The sequence below is a fragment of the Temnothorax nylanderi genome, unplaced genomic scaffold (assembly GCF_030848795.1).
Source record: "Temnothorax nylanderi isolate EJ_2023f unplaced genomic scaffold, tnyl_v1.0 TNYL_tig0059_pilon, whole genome shotgun sequence".
Lineage (NCBI taxonomy): Eukaryota > Metazoa > Arthropoda > Insecta > Hymenoptera > Formicidae > Temnothorax > Temnothorax nylanderi.
The window spans coordinates 709,252-730,987 of NW_027249121.1; the positions used below are offsets into that span (position 1 = coordinate 709,252).

The 21,736-nt window shown below is 34.7% G+C and overlaps 4 protein-coding genes and 1 long non-coding RNA gene across 9 annotated transcripts; 1 reads left to right on the top strand and 4 right to left on the bottom strand.

Annotated features, from left to right (window-relative positions):
* Window positions 1–1,848: 1,848 nt before the first annotated feature.
* Window positions 1,849–2,801, bottom strand: Strat (RAB interacting factor STRAT). The gene is made up of 2 exons (XM_071707577.1): window positions 2,577–2,801; window positions 1,849–2,218 (listed from the first exon to the last, which is right to left on the bottom strand). The coding sequence occupies exons 1-2, from the start codon at window positions 2,703–2,705 to the stop codon at window positions 1,985–1,987; spliced, it is 363 nt and encodes a 120-aa protein (XP_071563678.1). The 5' UTR covers window positions 2,706–2,801; the 3' UTR covers window positions 1,849–1,984.
* An 860-nt stretch (window positions 2,802–3,661) lies between these two features.
* Window positions 3,662–4,603, bottom strand: LOC139773253 (uncharacterized). The gene is made up of 2 exons (XM_071707576.1): window positions 4,164–4,603; window positions 3,662–4,075 (listed from the first exon to the last, which is right to left on the bottom strand). Exons 1-2 carry the CDS (start codon window positions 4,402–4,404, stop codon window positions 3,729–3,731), a joined length of 588 nt encoding a protein of 195 aa, XP_071563677.1. The 5' UTR covers window positions 4,405–4,603; the 3' UTR covers window positions 3,662–3,728.
* Window positions 4,604–4,955: 352 nt separating this feature from the next.
* Orc1 (origin recognition complex subunit 1) lies at window positions 4,956–8,264 on the bottom strand. Its single transcript, XM_071707566.1, has 6 exons — window positions 8,113–8,264; window positions 6,541–7,889; window positions 6,188–6,464; window positions 5,768–6,033; window positions 5,254–5,537; window positions 4,956–5,165 (listed from the first exon to the last, which is right to left on the bottom strand). The coding sequence occupies exons 2-6, from the start codon at window positions 7,809–7,811 to the stop codon at window positions 4,999–5,001; spliced, it is 2,265 nt and encodes a 754-aa protein (XP_071563667.1). The 5' UTR covers window positions 7,812–7,889; window positions 8,113–8,264; the 3' UTR covers window positions 4,956–4,998.
* A 361-nt stretch (window positions 8,265–8,625) lies between these two features.
* Window positions 8,626–9,456, bottom strand: LOC139773259 (uncharacterized). Its single transcript, XR_011718314.1, has 2 exons — window positions 9,385–9,456; window positions 8,626–8,884 (listed from the first exon to the last, which is right to left on the bottom strand). It is a non-coding gene; the product is annotated as an uncharacterized lncRNA (long non-coding RNA).
* A 39-nt stretch (window positions 9,457–9,495) lies between these two features.
* Window positions 9,496–21,406, top strand: LOC139773256 (NADP-dependent malic enzyme). 5 transcript variants are annotated; one of them, XR_011718311.1, is made up of 13 exons: window positions 9,519–9,656; window positions 10,650–12,063; window positions 15,517–15,685; window positions 15,763–15,921; window positions 15,997–16,178; window positions 16,522–16,831; window positions 16,968–17,150; window positions 17,242–17,467; window positions 17,526–17,668; window positions 17,770–18,064; window positions 18,135–18,279; window positions 18,951–19,125; window positions 20,629–21,406. XR_011718311.1 is itself a non-coding variant. In XM_071707584.1 (12 exons), exons 2-12 carry the CDS (start codon window positions 11,975–11,977, stop codon window positions 20,633–20,635), a joined length of 1,908 nt encoding a protein of 635 aa, XP_071563685.1. In that variant the 5' UTR covers window positions 9,519–9,656; window positions 10,650–11,974; the 3' UTR covers window positions 20,636–21,406. The 5 variants fall into 5 exon arrangements, 2 of the variants coding, with proteins under 2 accessions (XP_071563685.1, XP_071563684.1); XR_011718312.1 differs by having other exon boundaries at window positions 10,650–10,838; XR_011718313.1 differs by lacking the exon at window positions 10,650–12,063 and having other exon boundaries at window positions 9,496–9,656.
* The last annotated feature ends 330 nt before the right edge of the window (window positions 21,407–21,736 follow it).

A 21,736-nucleotide genomic window follows, 5' to 3' on the forward strand; every position in this document is an offset into this window, starting at 1 on the left:
ATTCATGTATAGATATACTTTACAGCATTCTATTTAGCCGAACAAATCGTGAAGAATTGATCAAAATTTGTTCTTCGAAATTTCAAACATTTTAACACTTGCTTTTACATTGTTTTAAAAAAGGATATAATTTCACATTTTTTAAATAAATTTTCTATTAGATTTCAACAGAAATAGAATTTTACGATTAATATATCTGTATACGTCTTTAAAACTTCTTGTTGACATATGTGTACATAAGTTGATAAACATATACCTCAGTAAAAAATTTTTCATATAAAACAATATATATATATATATATAATTATATGAAAATATGTTCATATATGTCTTCTTTCTCTTGTATAATCTCTGTCCGTTTATACAGGAAAAATAAGATAAAGGAAATAAGAGAAAAAAACATACATGAACATATTTTATACATAATTATATATATTTAATGTTTTTATATCAAGAATTTTTTACCGGGACATAGTATTATTAGATAAAAAATAACAAAATTGCTGCAGTGATGGCAATGGTAATGTAGACAAGTATATTTATGTGGATATTGTAACATTCTCTTGTCCTACATTCAAAAGAGCTTACATAAGTGGGAAAAGATATGTAATTATTCAAATATTTCAAAATATATAATTATTTATTAGCTATTGCTTATATAGCTATTATTTATTAGCTATAATATTAGCTATATATAGATATATTCTTCATTCCTTTACTTATAAGAACATTCAAAGATAACTTTATATCTTTGCGAACATTCTATTCATTTACATACATAATTCTTTATGTAGTTATATAATTCTTATACAATCCTTATGATTAATGTGTCTATCGTTCTGCTCAGACTTACTATTACGTATGATACAAAATAACAGTTTACACGAAACTATCGTACTTAAGATTGTCCTCTCATTAATTAGCGCTGTGAAACGCGTACGTGCGTACGTGCGTTCGTCTGCGCGCGCGCGCGCACACTGTATAATATATTATATACGTCCGCATCTTTCGTCGAATGAAAGAATAATGCGTTTTGCTTTAGCGACGTACGCGTTTTAAGAAGAGATAAAGCTGTGATGTTATTAATATCGGCGCGGTATGGCTCGCACGAACGCGCGACTATTTTTGCAATATTTAAGATTAAAGGAAGATAAAATAAAAAAAGGGACGTAAGTAAATAAATACTGACTTAACTGAGCTCCCTCCCAAATCGCAAACAGGCTTTGCAAAACAGATAATGTACATGACAAGTATTAAAAATATATTACATACGCATATACATATATATACATACATCGTATCGAGAAGTATACACGTATAAGTACTCGCGCGGATCTAACACCTTACGTATGGTTAATTATATTAATTATATGTAACGTATAACCCATTTGTGATACTCGGCATACGAACGGCATTGTGAAGCAAGTGATACGTAACGGCATAATTGAGTCACACAAATGCATTCATTAAGTAAACAGATTTTTAATTGTAAATGGAATTTATTGAATCGTTACATTGTATCGAGGATTAATTATCTGATTCATCAGCTGTTTGTAACATATTGTGATTAAATATTAAATTGTCAAGTAAAACAGCAAATCGTACCTTTTTATTATTATTCCTGTGTAAACATTAATTTCTTAGGTTTTATGTGAGATAAACATAATTCTACTGTATAAGATAGTACCATTGACACTTTTGACTTGTTTTTATGACAAGTCTTTAAAAAAAAAAATAAAATACTTATTTAACTATTTAATTTAAAAAAGATAAGTTTACTTAGATAAAATCTAACTAGAGAGATACGTTTATATATATATATATATATATACACATATAAAGCACATATTCATAGCTTCATAAATATTATTTTATATCTGCATATTATCTTTCTGTACACTTGTGTTGTGTATGTACGTGGCACACGCGTACATTTATACATGTATAAAATTAGAAAATTATTTTATTAAGCACTTATCTCTATTCATTCATATTTTACTCTACACAATGCAATGTACGACTTTTTAGTGGACAAATCGTGCCATCCTACTGGACCTCTCTCGCAATCGGCGCAAGCTAGGTATTTGACGTTGCCTACCGTATGCGACACACCGATATTTTCGAAAGTATACATATCCTCTATTAGCCAGTAGTCAGAAATTGTTTCTGATTGATTAGCCTTGTCTTGTGCTTTACTGTGGATGTAGGGCAGCGCAAACTGTAATAAAAAATTTTTGTATTTTATTATTTACTCGCTTAAATCGACAATTATTAAATTAAACTATACAACAATTGTTTGAAAGAGATTTAAAAACTTGGTACAAATTTATCGGTACAGATTTAAAAACTTGATAGAAATCGACGAAGCACCGAATGCACAAAATATAATTTTTAGGTTATAAACGTTCGGCGTGTAAAGCGTAGTAACGCGCTGAAAATATGTATCATCTAATGATTCAGCGGCATCTATATTAATTAAATTGCTAAAACGCGCAATGAATAATAATCAAGTAAGGAATTCTACATCAGATTTCTTCAATATTAATGTATACACTACATACAGTACTAATACTCACGTCCATGTTTATTAACTTGGCTGCTCCAGCATTAAGCATTTTCGAGGGGCAAAATGTACAGTAGATTTTGTCCTTATTTTTGCCCTCCGTGTTCTTTTTCGATTCAATAACATCTCTATCCGTCGACATTGTCACTTCATAAATATAAAATTAAATCTCGGTACAGATTAGCCGACTAATCGGCTCTGAGATCCACGATCCACCCCCTATGTGATAAATCGAATCGCATCGAGTCGAATTGGAATCGATATCGAAATCGAAACATACCGATCGATCCGTAATTGAAAATGTGAATAGCTTTTGACAGAGAGAAGGATGAAAAGCGCAATTGATTGATCGGATTGATCCTTCTCTCTGCTTTTAAACTTTGTGCGAAAATTACGTTATTTTATATTTATTCGTGCTTCGAGTTGCGCGATTTATAGATAAAGTTTTTGAAAGTATCATATAAATGTGAAAATTATATTCCGCGTAAATCTCTTAAAAATTGGATAATATTCAACTTGATTGATGCAGTCTATTGCCCGATTATTGTTAATCGTGTTTACAAAGTTTGCATGTAGAATATAATACATAATCATCGATATCTACGCATAAATAATAAACTAAATTTAATGTGCTGTCTTTCTCTAATTACTAGAATTAGAAAAAGATAAAAAGTATATTAAACCGAGATTAAAGTCAATCTACATTGATAGAAATGGACATAAGTGCATTTTACAATTCTTTGTATCAAACATAACTGCACAACTTTATTTACAAAATATTTTTAGAACATCTTGGAAAATGGATTTTGAATTAACGGACTTGATTTCGTTCTTGTGAAAAGGGAAAATAAATATTATGCACATTGTACATAATATAATAAGCTATAACGCCAAGTTAATTACAATAAAATTAGAAGAATTTATTAATAAGATAATTGTTTAATAAGATAATTATAAAACCAACAATGTCATCATTAAAATTATTCTCATCCAGCGCATCACATAAAGTTTTGAAAACATGTTAATATAATGGATAAGTAAATTAAATTAAAAATATTCAATAATAAATTGTACACAGGATAATGTGCTATGTATATATTATTTTTAGTTCATTATTTATTTAAAATTATTATTCATTATTATTTCAAACACATTATACTTTTTATTATTTATTACTGTATGCAGTAATATAATCGTTGGAACACACGAGTTTTTTCTGCTTTATTAATTTCCAATTATATTTTTCAAATTTTTCATCGAATGGCAATGGATCTGTTGTACAATTATTCCCTTGCGCAGGTCCAATAACAAAAATTAAATTACCTTTGTAATTTTCTATATAATTACAGAATGCTGCACAGTTATTAAAGTAGCAAAATAACATTGCGTATCGTTTTGGCACTTGAAAATTTGACTTGTTCTCAATAAAGATAATATTTTTTAAGAATTGTGGAGGAGAATATTTGCTATTCCACCAAGAACTATCCAATTCTATACCCACAACGTCCAATCCTTAAAAAAAAATATGTTACAATAATAAGCAATTATAAATATTATCGAAGAGACCTATGTTTATATCAATATTATTTTTAAGATTTACCTGAACATTTTTGTAGTAACCATTCCAATAATCCACAACCACAACCAATGCTTGCAATTCCAGATAAATTATATTTTCGTATAGTATCGTTTATCCAATACAAGTCACTCACGTCAGGCAATACCCAAGATAATCGACTAGGCTTAGGATTGCCATTCGCGGAAGCTAAAGCAGCAATCTCTTCCCACTTTTGAGCATTATATAATGAAAGAATATTTTCGTCGATGTCGTTACTATTCATTACTTCTGGATTTCTTTATATGTATTACAAATAATTGATATTACAAATAATATCAATAATTCACTATAAAATTTTACTTACTATAAAATTTTAAAAAACAGTATTATTTTCGCAACACATTACAAGAAGTAAAATACTGTTAGCCAACAGATTAATGAATGAGAGAGGAAGGGTTCATCCGTGAACTTGAGTTGTGTAATTTTTCCAATAATAGATTGACTCATTGCCATATGGTATAAGTAGTCGAACATATATATTTCTGAACATATTCGTTTAATAGATGCGACTTTACCGCGACACGATATGTCCACGGAAGAAACAAAAATCAAATCATTAGAAATGAATTTATTTACTATTTTAATTTTTATTGATAGAATGTATTTACATTTTAATATTTCTTTATTACAATATTACAAGGAAACTATATTTGTATGATCTAGAGACGAGTAAATTGTAAAGTCGTAATTCGTAAAAAAAAAAAAACTCGCGCATATCTAATTCTTTGTACAAAAAGAAATAAAACTAATATAATAAACTAAACTAGTAATAAATTAAATTAATAATTATGGGCATTTATTCAAATTTTGTACATCTTTAGTCAATATCAACTTCTTGTAATGCATAATGCATCTCATCCTTTGATATGTTCAACAGAATCTTTTGATGTATATCGCTACCTGAATATTCGCATAATAACAATCTATAGTCACCCAACTTTGAGCAAATATCAAGCGTCTGAGTAATATTGGGTGTTTTGTAACCTGGAAACAGAAAAGTTACAATAATATAAAGTTTCTTTTACACACATCGCATTCTTTCTTACATTATTGACAAGTTTTTTATACGAACCATCAAAGGAACATAAAGATTCAAATTGTCTATAAACATTTTTGAAACAAACTTCTTCTACACCAATTCGTTTGACTTCCACACATACGGCTTGCAAGAATATTTGCTCAAATTTTGAGCAATGTTTTACCGCTTGAACTTTTGGATTTATTATCATCTCCGACAAAGCCTCATTCACATCTTGTACGTTTACTGTAGTACTGTTGCGTGTTTCCGTAATTTCTGCCACTCGACGACAAATGTCCAAAGCGCGACGAGCGTCGCCTGATACTGCGGACACCTTACTAAAATACAAAATATAAAATGTTTTCGAAATGGTTAGTCAAATTTCATCGATTTCATTATAAAAATTAACAATTAAAAGTACCAAAAGGTCAGTATAATTCATACGCTAATCAAAATGTACCAAATATTTTAAGAATAATGAAGTTATGCAACAATAACATTAAAACATATACATATACATAAAATATATTAACGAGCTATTTAAATAAAGAGACTGTATAATGCTTACCGTGCAATTAATTGTATAATTTCATTTTCGAAAATGTCTGTGTTTTTAAGTCTAGTTAACACTATCTCATATAATTGTTTATAATTGTATGGTTCAAACGTTACTCGGGTAAGACCTAATCGTGACGTGACTCTACCCATTAAAACTCTCTCTGGAAGATCCATAGTATTGGCAATAGTAATAACTACTAATCGAGCAGAGGCTTTTGTAGGCCAGTCCAATAAATTGTATATTACATCTTGTCGTTTTGTACACAATAAATCAAGCTACAAAAATTTAAACAAAGAAAATAAAAATAAGTGAAACAAATAAGAAATAATAAAATAAAGATTATTTAACACAATATAAAAGATATAACAAATAATAGAAAATAAATAAAAATGTATATTATATAAAGAATAAAGATGTGTATGTACATACCTCATCTACAAGTAGCAACGTCATTGGCCTCTTAGCATTGCTACTAAATCTCTTTTCCAACATATTATATGCTTGTTCCCACGTTAAAACTTTTCCAGATAATTGCTTTAGAATCTGTACATAGGCTTGCCTGGGCTCAGATAATTTCATACCATTAATCTCAACAAAATCAAAATAGTCCAATTTATCCTTTTCCACAGCTCTCTTCAGACATTTCAAAATCTCATTTACAGTAGCTGTTTTTCCTGTACCTGGGACGCCATTTATATAGATGCTTCTGCAATAATATTGATACATATAATGTCAGAAAAGTAAATGCAAATATATGTTAAGCAATGTCTAGATAAACTTACCCTCCACTGTTATCCATTAGCTTGCTTTCTAGAAATGTATAAATGTTATTAAACTCTTCCTCTCTGCAAGGTAACGACTTAGGAACTGCACTGACATGCAACCTAGTTCTGATTTCTTGCAATGGCGTTGCTGGTTTAACTAGCATATCAGTTCTCCTTTTCATAGATGGTGTCAAAGCGTTCTGCTTCAACGATGCACGAACCTTTGGAGTACTCAAACCATTCTGTACTACTGGTGACTCAATAGTGTCATCGTTTCCTTGACTATTTTTTATAAACAAACCTTTAACAGCTTTATGTATAACTTCCACCTTATCAGCTTTACTCTTATTCTCATCTTTTTGTACTGATTCACATTTATTAGGCATAGTTGAAATTGTTCTGTGACTGCTCCTCTGAATTCTCGACCTTTTAGGAGTATCGTTAAGTGAAACATTTTGCATTGCATCTGTTTCAAGGTATATCTTCTTACTAGGTGATTTATCTACATTGTCTCTTTTTAATTCCTTATCTACAGAGGGAGATGTATATTTTGATCTGGTTCTAACTTTAGGAGTAGCATTGTCATTGATATCTTCTGCAGAATCAGCATGATTCTGTTTATTAAGTTTTGATCTTGTTCTTGTAGATGGTGTCTTTGGAATAAAACTAACACAAATGCAATCTGAATCATCATCACTCTTGACTGCGTGTTTGCTGGTTTCTCGTTTTCTCGTTTTGAAAGTCTCCACTGTACCAAGAAGTAGGTTCTTTTCATTGTAATTAACCTGATCTCTCTGCAAAACTGATACTTGTGATTTAGAGGAATAACATTCATAATCTGAATATCTTTTAGGTAACTTTATATTTCTCACGCCCTTACGCGGCATCTGATTTTCATCTTGCAAATTTTTCAAATGACGTTTTGTACTTCTGGTTACTCTCTTAGGTTTTTCATCTTCCGACTCGGTGTCTATCTTATACATACTCTGTTCTGTGGAACGTCTCAATCTTAAACGTAAAGAGACTTGCTCCTTTTGCAACGCATTGTTTCGTAACAAGAAACGTTTGTTATTGTCAAAGATCTTGTCAGAATCGAAAGAATCATTATTGGTGCTTTTCTTCGGCACATTACTGTCAAAGATCTCGTCAGAATCGGACAGGTCGAAAGAATTATTATCAGTGCTTTTCTTCGGCACATAAGATTCGTCCAGTTCTTCGACATTTGACTCTGAACTTGTTTCAAGTAATACAGATATATCTTTGTCCGTGCACTTCTTTAATCTAGCCATTGCACTTGAAATGCAATCGGTTCGGCAACAATTAAATATCCGTTTCTTTCTTCTTTAAGGACTTGCACTTCGGTCAACCTAATTAAAAAATTTCATCTATTATTTATTGAAAATAGCATTAGTTAGAGAAAAGTAAATTTTTTAAATCTATTTTCATATTATATATTTCACAGAAGACGACTTATTTATACTGGCTTTGTCATAAATATAGATTGTAATTATCGGGGTTGAAAGTCAATTACAGGAAAAAAAATTGTCACCGCTATCTTGTTTAGATATCACGTTGTGATTTTTCTCTTACCGTTCTTAAGATATAAGCCTGTGAGCGACAATAAATTACAATTCATGTGACACTCGTGAGATCGCTAAGGTTATGCATTCAACCATACCTAAAAGGCTGAAGTGATGTTGCTGGCGAAATGCCGCCTTTTTTCGCGCATGCGCGTTGTAACACGTAACGTTACAAGTGTTACAACTGTAGGTAAAAAATTTTTCATATAAAAGCATATATAAATATTATATGCGTATATAATTATATAAATAAAATATTTTCATATATATTTTTCTCTTGTATCTCGATTTGTATACATATGTGGGAAAAATAATAAGAAAAATTAAAAACTAATTAAATAAATAATTTTCGCATTATTCTTTTTAAATAAAAAGTGAAGCTATTGAGAAAATGAAACAAAATTGCTCACATATAAATGTAATAATTATGCAATATAAAATATGATTATGATTATATGTAGATTATTGTAATTGCAACTTTACTTTTTGTAAAAAAAAAAATAATAATGCAAGACACTGCATGCAATGTTTTCAATTATTCTTATTATTTTTCTAATACAGACAGAGATTATACAACAGAAAGAAAACATATATTTTATGTATAATTACATATTTTGATATAAACAAATTTTTTTCCAAGTCAGTACTCAATATGCGATAAAAAAATCACATTTTTTCACAGTGCGAGAATAACAATTATATTTTTAAAATGGTATTTTCTAAATATTTCTACAGTTAAATGCATCTGTGCTTCGATCGAATGCAGCTAATGATTCCATACCCTGAAAAACAATTAATCGATTCACAATTCAGCTTTAATTTAACTGTCGAATAATCAAAGAAATTTGATGAGGGGTGTTTTCGCCGATACAAGGCCTGTTCTTTTTAGCTGAACTTCTTGCTCCAATCTTTTCTCTTTTTCCCCACAACGTGAGAAGAAAAAGAGAAAAGGTGAAGCGTGCGAGAAGCTCAGTTAAAAAAGAATAGGCCTACAAATGATCGATACGCTCGAGTCTTTTTAGGCGGGGGAGATGATCGAAGATTATATAATTAATCGAACGATCGATCGACCGCGAACGGGGAACAGAATTCAAGAAGTCGGCGATCGCGGTCACGCGTAGATATTTCGCGAATCCCCATGATTTCCTCTCCCTCCTCGAAAAATCCTCGCCGTATAAATACGCCGTTTCAAACGGTGGGAAAAAAACGCAAAGGTGGAAAAAAGTAATCCTCATCCTCGCATCCCTCGATCGCCACTAATCGAGCGACGCGATTTGCGCACCTTTTGCCGCGCCGCCGGTGAAACGCGGAACCCCCGCGACGCGAGCGCGCACGGCGCGACCCGCGCGACGCGAGCGCGCACGGCGCGACCCGCGCGACGCGAGCGCGGCGCGGCCAGCAGCACCTCCGACCTCCGACGGCTCCGACGAGGGCTCCCGAAGTCCCGAGAACGCGCAGTCGCGCGCCGTTCCTGTCCCTGTCGGGTGGGAGGTGTGATCAGCTGCGTGCACACGAGGAGAGGAGCGAGATGTTCGTCCTGCAGAGGTCTATATTGTGAGTATGCCACAAGGGAAATTTTTTTACTCTCGACCTTCGGGATCGTCGTCGGCTCGGCGGGTCTACGGCCCGTTAATACCGCGATCAATCTGCGGACGATACGGGGAGCAAGGCGACGCGACCGGGGGGCGAGCGCGCCGACCCTTCGACAGGGCGCAGGGAGGACACCGAGCCTTTTTCCCGGGGAAAAAGGGACCGCCGTGCGCGATCCGTCTCGCGGGACGGGCCGCGATGCGGTGCTGAAAATAGGAGCGCCCCGACGACGATCGATACCAGCTAGGCGAAGCTAGAATTGCCAGAAGTGGTGGCGAAGCTGTTTGCCGTGCTTTCGTTCAGGTGTTTTTTCTACCGCTCTGCCGATTGCCCATTTTCTCGTTCCCCTTTAGCGCTATCCTTGGCCTTCACCTGATGGCCTTCGCCCGTGGCCTTGACCGCTGTCAGAATCGGAGATCCGCTTCCGTTCGCGATTCGACGAGGTTTCCGGTGCGGTGGCTCGTCGCGCTCCGAAAAGTAACACCCTCCACGTTCTTGTGCATAGTGCATATGGAAGTTCACCGTACAGGTGTAATCCATATCTCCGGGAATCTTCACCTTGAGCTAGTTACCGAGGGATATTGACACGATCGATTAAACAATGGTGTCGGAACTGTCGGATAAAAAAAAAGACTTTGCAAGATAAATCTCGAGTTGTTTTAAAGTTTTTCCAGGTTCCTCCAAATTGGCTCGATCGCTAGCTTTGGCTGCAAATAAAAACTAACGCAGAGATTCTTATTACGATCCCTTTTTTGACATTGTCTCGTTTTCTCTGATTGTTTTTCTTTTTTTTAAATGTTTTTTCGTCGCTCGCTGTTATGACATCGAGAAAGCGTTAATATTTAGATGAGGTTTTTATCTGTTACAACATCCCGCATTTTTTCGCTTTTTTCCCCGCATTTTCTGAATTAAATTGAGCGCAGAGCAACGTTATTTCACATAATAATCGTCTTGTAGGTTCTATCGCGAAGTGGAAATTGGCGGAAGTAACGGATCATGAATAATCTCGAGACTCAAAGTCAAGGCAAAAACGCTGGCTGTCCGGATACTGTTGCCCCAGGGACGTGCGCGATGGACTCAGGCGCGGTGAACGAAGGAAAAAGATATCTGGTGCTCTAGATATCTGGCGATAACTTTTATTCCCGGGTATTAGTCACGCGCAAGAAATCGCAGGAAATCTCATTTTTAATAAGACGTCGAGGAGCCGAATCGATTCAGCAAAACTCTGTTTTTAACCTGAACGAAAGCAACGAATATGTAAACGTTACACAAATACATTAGACAAATTGATTTTAGCAATATAGATGAGATATAAACACCTACAAAGTTTTACGAAATTTACGCAATTATTTGATTGATTATTTAAATTTGTATCGCCTATCGTATACACTGTACGAAGTATTTCAAGCAAACAGTCGAACTTTACTGCGAACGCGAATTTTGAAAGTAAACGCAAAAGATAGAAATACATTGTACAAATATAATATGTACGTTACACATTATACGAAGGATAGTTTTTGCGTTTGAGAGTTGTAATTGTGCTTTACGCCAAGCGTATACCTACACGAATTACGTTGATCACCTTCAACCTTAAGACAATGCTTAATTGTATCAATGCAAAAGTGGACATATTATATCTTGTTTATCTTTTTATAAAAATACCGCGCTAGACTAATGTTATCACGATTTTTTCCTCGCTTAAAATCAACACCATGTACAAGTAGGAATGTAATTCTAGAATAATTCTTTTAAAGAGAAGACTCGTACATGCGTCGAACCGTTTTCATTCTCATTGTCGTCGAATCTTTCCTCTCGCTGTCGTTAATCTATCGCGGTTAATTGTAAACACGCTCACTGTTAAATATTAAAGAATTAAATTTAAACCAATGAGTTAAATAACATTTTGTTATTTTTAACTGCCATGTGTCAAAATTAATTTTTTTAACTCTATTGGTTTAGTTGAATTAACGATATACTGAGCAGTGGCGACCTATAAAAATGGTTAAAAATCACTCAAATTGAGTATAATTTGACACTACGAATTTAACAGTGCAATGTATCGTACCGTTGAAATTATCTGCGCGTGGTTTTGACATAATCGATAACAGAAAAACGATAAGTGCAATTGCAACGCGTCTAACGTCTTACGTGTCTTTCTTACCTGGTTCTGTTCGCGGTAAAAGCAAACGTCTGATAAATGTTATCTACCGGCGTATCGCATCGCGCGCGTTGCCCGATCCAATTTACGATACCCGACGTGTGCTTCATCCGCGGCTCGTGAAATGCGCTTGATCGATTATTCGGGCAAGCTGTTCGAGTGTCTCTTCCTGGTACGACAATTTTGCGATCTATGCGCATATCCTCTCGCTTCGTAAGTGGTATAATATAGTGCGAATCAAATATTAGACATAAAATCGACAAATCGCCTGGTTTACGTAGCTAGATAACCGACGGCAGGCGATCAGACACGAAAATCTCCTGTTACCTTAATTGGAGGCTTGTCAACTAAAATAGTAGTTACCAAATCACGTGCTTTATTCTGGTAAAGTTCAATGTCGGCAGGACGAATTTCCTTCGGACTTACAAGCGTTGCGAGTGCTCGTAGCACGTCAAATAATCAATATAAAAAGTATCGCGGTCGATCGATCGGGGCTATAGAAAATGTCGGGATACGTAATAACAGCTCTCCACCTCAACACAAACTGTCGCAGAAACTTCGGTTACGTCATGTTTGAAGTCTCGTTGTCTTACATCACTGATGACTGACCTGTCGGCCGGATATTTATAAAATCCATCGTGCCGAGTGAGAAGAGTTGCATAATTATGACACTGGGATTATTCCGTATAGATGTAAATCAATCTGATTTATGTCATTTGTATTTTTTGTCGAAGTATAGCTATAGCAAGCTTCCTTTTTAATCTATTCATCTACGCGACGACGCGCTCACACGCATAGGCTTTATATCGCGAAGCGTGACATACAATGCCGGCCAAAAGTTCGAGACCACGTATAAAATTAAAAATGTTTCAATGAAACATTACTTAAAAGTCCGATTCAAGCCTTACTCAATACTTTTCTCAAACTGAAATTATATTTAGTTAACGTAGCACTGTTTAATTTCAAGAATGTGGTACTACAGTCATAAACCTTTTTCCCAAAATTGAGTTGTGGATTTTTAGAAGAGTGAAAAATAACTTGTAGCTAGATTATTTAAATTAGTAAAAAAAAAAGGCAATTAAATGTAAGAATGGCTGCTTTGATGAAAAAAGTGTCTAATATTCTTATATTGTACATATAAAATATTTTTTATAGACTCTTCAAACATTTTATATTATTATTCATTTTATTAAAAAAAAAAAAACAAATAAAATAATAAAAGTATGTTGAATTATAATGCATAAGTTTGATTTTATTTTACATAGTAATAGACACTTCCGATTAATAAACTTTTGGCCAGCGGTGTATAGTTTCGCTCGTTTAATGATAATGAGGAGAAACTGTAACGCGGTGAGGGTTGTTTCACGTGGGAGGGCTACGCGAGTTTCGCTGTGAACCATTTAACATATATTTACCTACATCACTACGAATGACGATTTTTATTCACTCAACCGGAAATGATATAATTGGCTATTTCTAACAGGATGTGGTAAAACTAATAAGATATTATGAAAATAAAATACAGATCTTTGAATATTCTAGGATTCAATTAATTTTTCGGGTTTCGAGTACAGTGGCAGGAGGCGGGATTTTCGAGAGCGAATTCAGCGTGACAGCTAACGTGTTAACAGGTCGGAATGGTTACTCGTTCACAATGACAACGACACGATGTGTGTCTCACAAAGGCACAGTTCCAATGCGTGTTTATTCCATATATCCGTATTGTAATGTAACCACGTTCGCAAATGTATGAAAAAATGAATTTTTACAATCTTTTTAATGCCGACGAAAACACATAAATACATATCTAAAAGCGCAAACGTTTACTACGAGCTATTTAAATTTAGAACAGCGCGTCTCTGTTTCGTGAGAAAAAACGCCACGCGGAGAGGAGAGAGAGGAGCGGCCGCACTGGCGTTAAATGCAGCCTGCTAACGCGATTACCATATCCCGAAATTACGACTGACAGAAAGGCGTATGTACGCTCGCCACCTCGGCAGATTTCGCGCCTCGGTCATTTCTGCAAAATTGGCTTTATGCCACGAAAATAATAATAGCGTAGCCCGTTTTGGTTCTTCAAGCGGCGGGGAACCGTCGTCGTGTCGTCGAATAATATCGCGGGCATGAAACGCACGTGACCGCGCTTTGCTGCGTTTCAAGGCTTTAAAGCGAGACGGTTTTGTCATTTCTTAGGAAGTAAATTTCCGAGGAAGCAAAAATATCATTTCACAGCGGGAATTGTTTCATTCCGCTTGATTTCGCATTCCGGGAACCGTTCACTTTAAAGAGAAGAAACCGGCGCCCGGCGCACGTTACAACGTGCTCCACTTTGCAGCTTCATTGATCGTGCTTTATCTAATCCTACACACGATCTGATCGTACGGCGAGCTGAAAGGCTTGGCACTGATATTCTATGAATTCTTATCTAATCTGTCATTCCACAGTTCAGTCGTACATTCAATCGTCGTCGATTTTGTTATCGGCGAACAATGAAGAGAGAATTATCGTACGGGATTACGATTAAACGCGGCTCGAATCGCCATGTGTTTTGCTCGCATCTGATATCATTTCTAAACAAAATCGAGACTCGTCAAATCGTTGTCTTCGCGCTAATGAATGTTAATAAGAGGATACGTATGCGTGCCAACAAGGCATTATGTATCTTTTTATACTGAAATAACTTTGTTGTGTTTCTTCTGAATGTCAAACGGCCCATGAATTAAACATTCGCATGAAATTTACCATATAACTCGTATAATATGAAATATTTTTATCGCCAACGAGGGACTGGCGAGACCGCGTGTGCACAAAGCGTTTCGTGATAAGAACGACGTCATCTGTCGTTTTTGATGACGCGACATTCCTTTGCCATTTCATAAATTAAATTCACCCGTCAAGCGGCATTTGCTCATTGTCCTTTTACAAACATTCGAAAACACGACAAACGAAAATATGATCGTGTCTCTAAAAAAAAAAATGTTTCTTTTTATTAGATTCCCACGCTTACAAAGTTACTTTTTTACTAAATGAGTCATCGAGTCGTTAACTGTGATAATTAGTCGACGGCAGTCTTGATGTCGCGCAGCAAGCATCAGCCGTAGTTTTTATTGACAATAAAATAAAACAATAATAAATGAAACCGAATATGTGAATACCACGAGTAAATAGAGAAGTGCTTTCGATCTTTCGAAACTTTTCTACACCGCAAACTGCACGCCGATTATTTGTCGGTCTTGAAACACAGTCTCGTTGGAGTAGAAAATTCATATGATTAAATCGATGATTGATTTAACAACGATGCTAATAAGCCTTTAAATCACCGCAAAGAATTTACGCGGAAAAAAAGAAATGTCAAATCAAGTTTTATATACTCGTATATACGCAACAATCTATAATCTTTCTTGAATGAAGTAATTTATATAGTTCAACCAAGAAAAAAATTTTAATTCTTATAAGAAGATTATAGATTATTGAGTATATATACGAGTATATAAGTTTTGATTTAACACTTCTTTTTTTTCTGTGTATCGTGAAAAATATCACCATATGTCATTTATCATTAAAATAAAATATTCTTATTGTACTCTTTTTTTTTATTGCAAGGCATTAAGCACATTAATGCAATTTGACGAAGTCGCGAGATACAAATTCCACGGGTATTTTTAGATCGGCCAGCAGCAGAAATTGCGGAGGATCATGGACGCGGACGCTACCACCTTCGCATATCGGCGTAAAGGACGTTCAGCAAAGGGACATCCACGAGGTTTCGGGAGATGTGGTACCGATAAATATGGTAAAGGGTATCGGGCACCTCCGAGATCCCCGACTGAACAAGGTACCGTTGTCCCCCCTTGAATTTTCTTCGGTAGAGCGGACGCACGATCTCACAGCGTTATTCCCTGATAATAACAGGGCTTGGCGTTCACCCTGAAAGAAAGAATAGCCCTCGGCATACACGGGCTGCAGCCACCCCGATTTAAGACGCAAGAGGAACAGCTGGCTCTGTGCAAAGCCTCAGTAATGAAATACTCGGAGGATTTGAATCGATACTTGTATCTCGTGGAACTTCAGGTAAATATAGTACCTACTCGGCGCCTACTCGTCCTTTGGGGAATCTGCCCTTAATTTCTTCGGAATAATTTCTAGGAGAGGAACGAAAGATTATTTTTTCGCTTGTTAAGCGAAAACATCGAACAGATGATGCCGATCGTCTATACACCTACCGTCGGATTGGCCTGCCAAAAGTTTGGCGTGATATATCGTAGACCTCGCGGACTTTTCATTACTATATACGATAAGGGCCATATTTACGAGATCTTGAATAATTGGTTAGTATCAAAAAAGAGATACTACGAAATATTATTGCCGTATCTGTAAAAGAGACGAGAGAGTTATGTTTGCAAACTGTCTTTTACCGTTCTTTTCACACGATTGATTAAAATGCAATCGCTATTACAAGGGAAAAACAGTTTTTAAAAGACACTGTAGAGTTTTAAACGGAAAGTGCGCGTTTGGCATTGGTTCGCTAAAAATACAATTCCACGCGTCACACGCATCGCACGTTTTCACGTTACAACAAGCGGAGCAAGAGAGAAAGATCAATGGCTTTATGTATAGTATAGCGTATTAATTTATTTTCAGTATCCACCATAATTTCCATTGTATTTTTAGGCCGGAACAAGCGGTGCGAGCTATCTGTGTAACGGATGGCGAGCGAATTTTAGGTCTCGGTGACCTCGGGGCATGCGGCATGGGTATCCCCGTTGGAAAACTGGCGCTTTATACAGCTCTGGCTGGTATCAAACCGCATCAATGTCTCCCGATCACTATTGATGTAGGCACTAATAACGAGCAGCTAAGAAACGATCCTCACTACATCGGTCTTAACAAGCCTAGGAGCCAAGGTGCTGAGTATGACGAATTAATCGACGAATTTATGGCTGCCTGCGTGAAAAAGTACGGACAAAACGTTCTTATTCAAGTAAGCTAACATACGCAACTATCGTGTGTACACTTTTAAATATATATAATTTATTATGTCTTTGATTTAAATCTCGTGAAATTCTGTGATTCTATGATTCGTACAACATGATAATATTACACGCTTTGTGTTTCAGTTTGAAGACTTCGGAAACCACAATGCTTTCCGTTTCTTAGATAAATACAGAGATAAGTACTGTACGTTCAACGACGACATTCAAGGTACGGCGGCGGTTGCGGTGGCTGGAATCTTAGCGTCGCAAAGAATAACTAAGAAAAGAATGTCAGATAATAAATTTGTCTTCCTCGGCGCCGGAGAGGTTTGTTTTTCGAAGTAGTGCAAAGATACTAAATATTTATGCGTTTGTTTTGAGATTGCAATACAACAATATTTATTCTACTTAATTATAGGCAGCTATTGGAATAGCCGATCTGTGTGTCAAAGCGATGGAAGCTGACGGTTGCACCCAGCAGCAGGCGCGCGATAGTATTTGGATGATGGACATTGACGGGCTACTCGTAAAGAATCGGCCCGAGGGTACTTTGGAAGGCCACAAGATCTGGTACGCGAAGGACCACAAAGTGATGAAGACATTATTCGAAGTTGTGAAAGAAATCAAGCCTACTGTCTTGATAGGTAAGCAGATTCCTTCAAAGAAAAACGATCTTGGTACAGAAGTGAAATGTTCGCATAGGCGCTTCAGCGGCAGCAGGGGCATTTACTCCTGAAGTCTTAACGGAGATGGCAAAAAATAACGAGAGGCCGTTGATTTTCGCTTTAAGTAATCCAACCAGTAAAGCTGAATGTACGGCGCAGCAAGCGTATGATCATACCGACGTATGAATATATTACAATCTTAAATCGCATAAGGATAACGATAACTCTGCTTTTTGACATATTAAATTGATTCGTCAGACTAAACCCATCTGTGTTTTTAGGGTAGATGTGTATTCTCTTCGGGTTCGCCATTCGGTGAAGTGAAATATAAAGGAAAAACATATAAGCCTGGACAGGGTAATAACGCATACATCTTCCCCGGTATTGCTTTAGGCGTTATCGCGACCGGAGTGCATCACATCACCGAAGATTTGTTCCTGATCTCGGCACAAACTGTCGCCGATCACGTGAAAAATGAGGATCTCGAAAGGGGTAGTCTATACCCGCCGTTAAATAGTATTCGCGAGTGTTCTATCGACATCGCAATTAAAATAGCTAATTATGCTTACGCCAAAGGTTGGTGTTATAATTTCAGAATTGTGTGCAAAATACTAGCTAGTATTATTATCTATCATTATATCTGTAGGTGGTTTGGCAAGCGAGTATCCGGAGCCGAAAGACAAGCTGCAATTTATCATGAGTAAGATGTACGATGCCAACTATGACAGTCCACTGCCAAATCTGTACGAATGGCCGGGTGATTATGCCAAACCACGTATCTTGCCGGAAAAGTAAGTACGATGAACTCTGTGATTCTAGATCCAATTCTCCTAACCACATAACGACATACGTCGCATCACTCGATAAAGTGAAATTTATCATTTTCATAAGCTATAGAATCGAAGAATTAGATAGTGATAGATAAATATCAAAATTAGTTGTAATAAGTAGTGTTGCAGCACTTTATAGACAGCATGAACGAGGTAGTTAGTAAGTCTGATTGCAACAAACAAGAATCTTTAGAAGATTTATTAAGAATCTTGTTTTCTTGTTTTGATATGCATTGCGCATCGCTTTTTTATTTTTTCCTTGCATTTTTCCACGATTATATTATGAAGCTTCATAAAATGCATGAAATTATTTTGCTGCTGATTTTTTATAAAATATTTAGGAATGTGTTATTTCGTAAAGTTTGCAAAAAAGCAATGATAAAATAAAATTGCTCGATTTTATGCTTATTCTCTTAATAATGACTTATTCTCTCAGAATGTTATGTTATGTTAATCGTTAGTGTTACTGATAGACTATCAAAGCTTAGATATTTTATTTTATGATGTAACCACCCACTTCATATTCATATAATGTATCCATTTCCTTTACAGTGTTGTCCGTTTTTGATTTACTCGTTTCGGCAATAAATTTTCGGTGGAAACTGCTGAAGTTTAATTAAAATATTTTTCAGAGACACAATAGAAATTCGTCACGATTTAAAACATCTGTAGCAGATTTCCATCGGCCGGAATAGTTGGAGGCTATCATTATTTTTAATGAAAAAATATCGATGTCTCTTCAACTTATAATCAATGTCATTCACAGCATGTGCAAGCAGCAAAACGACTCTATAAACAGTTTTAATCGTAAGAAAGATTGTTTCATCAGATAACTAACGCCATAGTGCTTTCATCACTGCAATGAATCGCTAACACAGTACATGGCGGCATGAATCGATTGTTGACAATGTTATTATTGCAATAAACTAACAATGTAATATTCTAATGTCCTCCTTTTATGTATCAATATTAAAGATAGCAATTGTTACTGGAATACAGTTGAAAGTAACTAAAGAAACTTTATGCTGCATAGTAAAATTGTAAATCGCATTTTGTAAAAATACATTGTATTATTTTACACATTTTAAATGTTAGAAGAAAATGTATGTACGTCAGGATAATAGCTGTTATTATCCAAATAATAATTGAACTTTAGAATTAAATTTTTTCCGTTATAAACTCTGTTAAAAATCTAATTGGTCATAAGATATTTAATAATATGTTTAGGTTTCCTGACTTCTCATTTACGGACGATTCCAAGACAATATTCTAAATCCGTCTCCACTTCCTCTCCCGAAGTTATCACGATCACCTTAAAACAACTTGAGACGAATCAAAACTCCAATGAATTTTCCGAAACTCCAACGAAGACCGAAGCACACGCTTTCAGCTCGAAAATTTTTACTTTGCAATATTTTATATTTATATATAGATTTATGTTTTATAATTATTTTATTAATATTTTAAAATTTTATTAAAACTTTAAATAAATACGCTTAAATCAAAGAAAATTGTCTAAAAATTAGAATTGCTTTCTTTGACGTCAGCGACAGATTTAGTCCTAAATATTATTTAGAAAAAGCATATTTTTGAATTTTTAGTATTTTTATAAGTCTGATTACATCTTAGGAATAGAATGCATAGCATGAACAAGACTAGAACTAGAAATAAAAATTATAAATATAACTTTCACATTTGAACCATTTTACAACATGTTTCTGAACATTTTACGAAGACTTTAAAATTATTTAATAAATTATATATTATTTATAAATTATCCCGAAATATTTGTCCTAAAGATCAAATATATACGTAATAGATAAAACAAGGATATGATTTTACGATGGAAAAATAAATTAATTCTTTTTGGAATGAAAAAGACAATATATCTTGTGTTTATATTGCAACATTTGTTAGATTAATATCTGGCTCTAGATGTGTGTCATAAGCTTAGGGGAATGGCATGCTGTATAACGTGCAATATTAACATCTTACGGACATGATAGAATATGCTTATGTAATTATAACTGTTTGATGAGCAAAAAGATCCCTATAATTTAGTTTGAATATACATATACTAAACGTATTACTTGAGAAACAATATTGAACTTATACACATCAAAATTAAGTTTATCCAAGCGATTGAAAATACATCTCTTTCAAGGACGACTTATCTATTTGCATTTCTAAAAATAATTGTTATCTTCATATAATAATAATTTACAAGGGTATAGCTTACATTTATACATCGCTTAGGTAAACTCGTAGAGCTACCGTTTTGTATAATTAATTGTGTTCTTCTCCCAACAGATTATGACGCGTTGGCGAGTCTAAACTCGAAACATGAGACGACCACTTTGACACAAACTTCTTAATTTAACTTCTTGCAGTCAGAAAATAAATTATTAGTGTGAATCACACAAATATTGTACTCTCTAGTATTAAGAAATTACAATTTGTCGATATTCTTATGCGTTTAAATGTGCTTGAATAAATGCGTACTTATTTATGTATTTGTATTTAACGCAATGACGTAGCGATGTTTGACACTTCGCAGAATCATATTTGAATAGTATACAACTATTCACTATTCACTAACTTCGACATGGATTGTCAAGTATTCCAGTACATTACAGATTATTTATTTTTCTAAGATATTCACCTGAAATAATCGTAAAGTTATTTCTAATAGCGTGATACCACTCTGTATTATGTGGCATGCACAGTACGTGATCCATTTGTATTTCAAAGCCGTTAGTTAGTTAACGAATAGCTGCTTTTTCTTATAATTATTTGATACGTGATCCTTCATCAGAAACAAATCACTACCTCCTTCGTGAATATTTTCGAAGTAACAACTTACAGTAAATGAAAAAATTCGCGAATAACATGACAAAATAATTTTGTTTTAATCTTGTTTTGTTGTAATCTTGTTAGTCTTTGGCGATGGAGTGATCATGCAATGAACTAGAAGAACCGTTATGATACATCAAAACATTATAACACCAATATGTTTGTACTTTGTGATGCGCATTCTTGTATTCTGTAAAAGACTGCTACAGATCTAATAAATCTTTGACAAAAGGCATCTATGTTATATGAAATAAGTATTTATCGATAATATTGATTACATTTTTTAAATTACTGCCACAAAATAAGGAACTTAAGTCTGTGCAATTTGTGTACAGAAAAGTGTATCATGCTGCCATGGATAAACGTCTTGACAGTATTGTACATCGCAGAAAATAGATTCCATCAAATCGTGAAATGTTTGTGAATTGCTACTGTGCGAATTATAACGTTAAAAGATTATGAATAAATGTTAAATCCTGGTCGTTATTTCGTGTATTAGATATATATTTATCTTGTACCATTTTTCTATATATATTTTTTGTGATAAATACCAAGATAAAAGGGA

What these genes read in the sequence shown, in the direction of transcription:
- Orc1 (XM_071707566.1), bottom strand. Translation starts at nt 7,811, where the DNA reads ATGGCTAGATTAAAGAAGTGCACGGACAAAGATATATCTGTATTACTT. An exon ending in CGTTGCTACTTGTAGATGAG is followed by an intron (nt 6,034 to 6,187) that starts GTATGTACATAC and finishes AAATTTTTGTAG; the next exon opens with CTTGATTTATTGTGTACAAA. An exon ending in ATCTTTATGTTCCTTTGATG is followed by an intron (nt 5,166 to 5,253) that starts GTTCGTATAAAA and finishes TTCTGTTTCCAG; the next exon opens with GTTACAAAACACCCAATATT.
- LOC139773256 (XM_071707583.1), top strand. Translation starts at nt 11,975, where the DNA reads ATGCGCTTGATCGATTATTCGGGCAAGCTGTTCGAGTGTCTCTTCCTG. An exon ending in TGCGCATATCCTCTCGCTTC is followed by an intron (nt 12,064 to 15,516) that starts GTAAGTGGTATA and finishes GGGTATTTTTAG; the next exon opens with ATCGGCCAGCAGCAGAAATT. An exon ending in AAGCGTATGATCATACCGAC is followed by an intron (nt 17,669 to 17,769) that starts GTATGAATATAT and finishes CTGTGTTTTTAG; the next exon opens with GGTAGATGTGTATTCTCTTC.
- Strat (XM_071707577.1), bottom strand. Translation starts at nt 2,705, where the DNA reads ATGTCGACGGATAGAGATGTTATTGAATCGAAAAAGAACACGGAGGGC. An exon ending in CCAAGTTAATAAACATGGAC is followed by an intron (nt 2,219 to 2,576) that starts GTGAGTATTAGT and finishes TTTTTATTACAG; the next exon opens with TTTGCGCTGCCCTACATCCA.
- LOC139773253 (XM_071707576.1), bottom strand. Translation starts at nt 4,404, where the DNA reads ATGAATAGTAACGACATCGACGAAAATATTCTTTCATTATATAATGCT. An exon ending in GTTACTACAAAAATGTTCAG is followed by an intron (nt 4,076 to 4,163) that starts GTAAATCTTAAA and finishes TTTTTTTTTAAG; the next exon opens with GATTGGACGTTGTGGGTATA.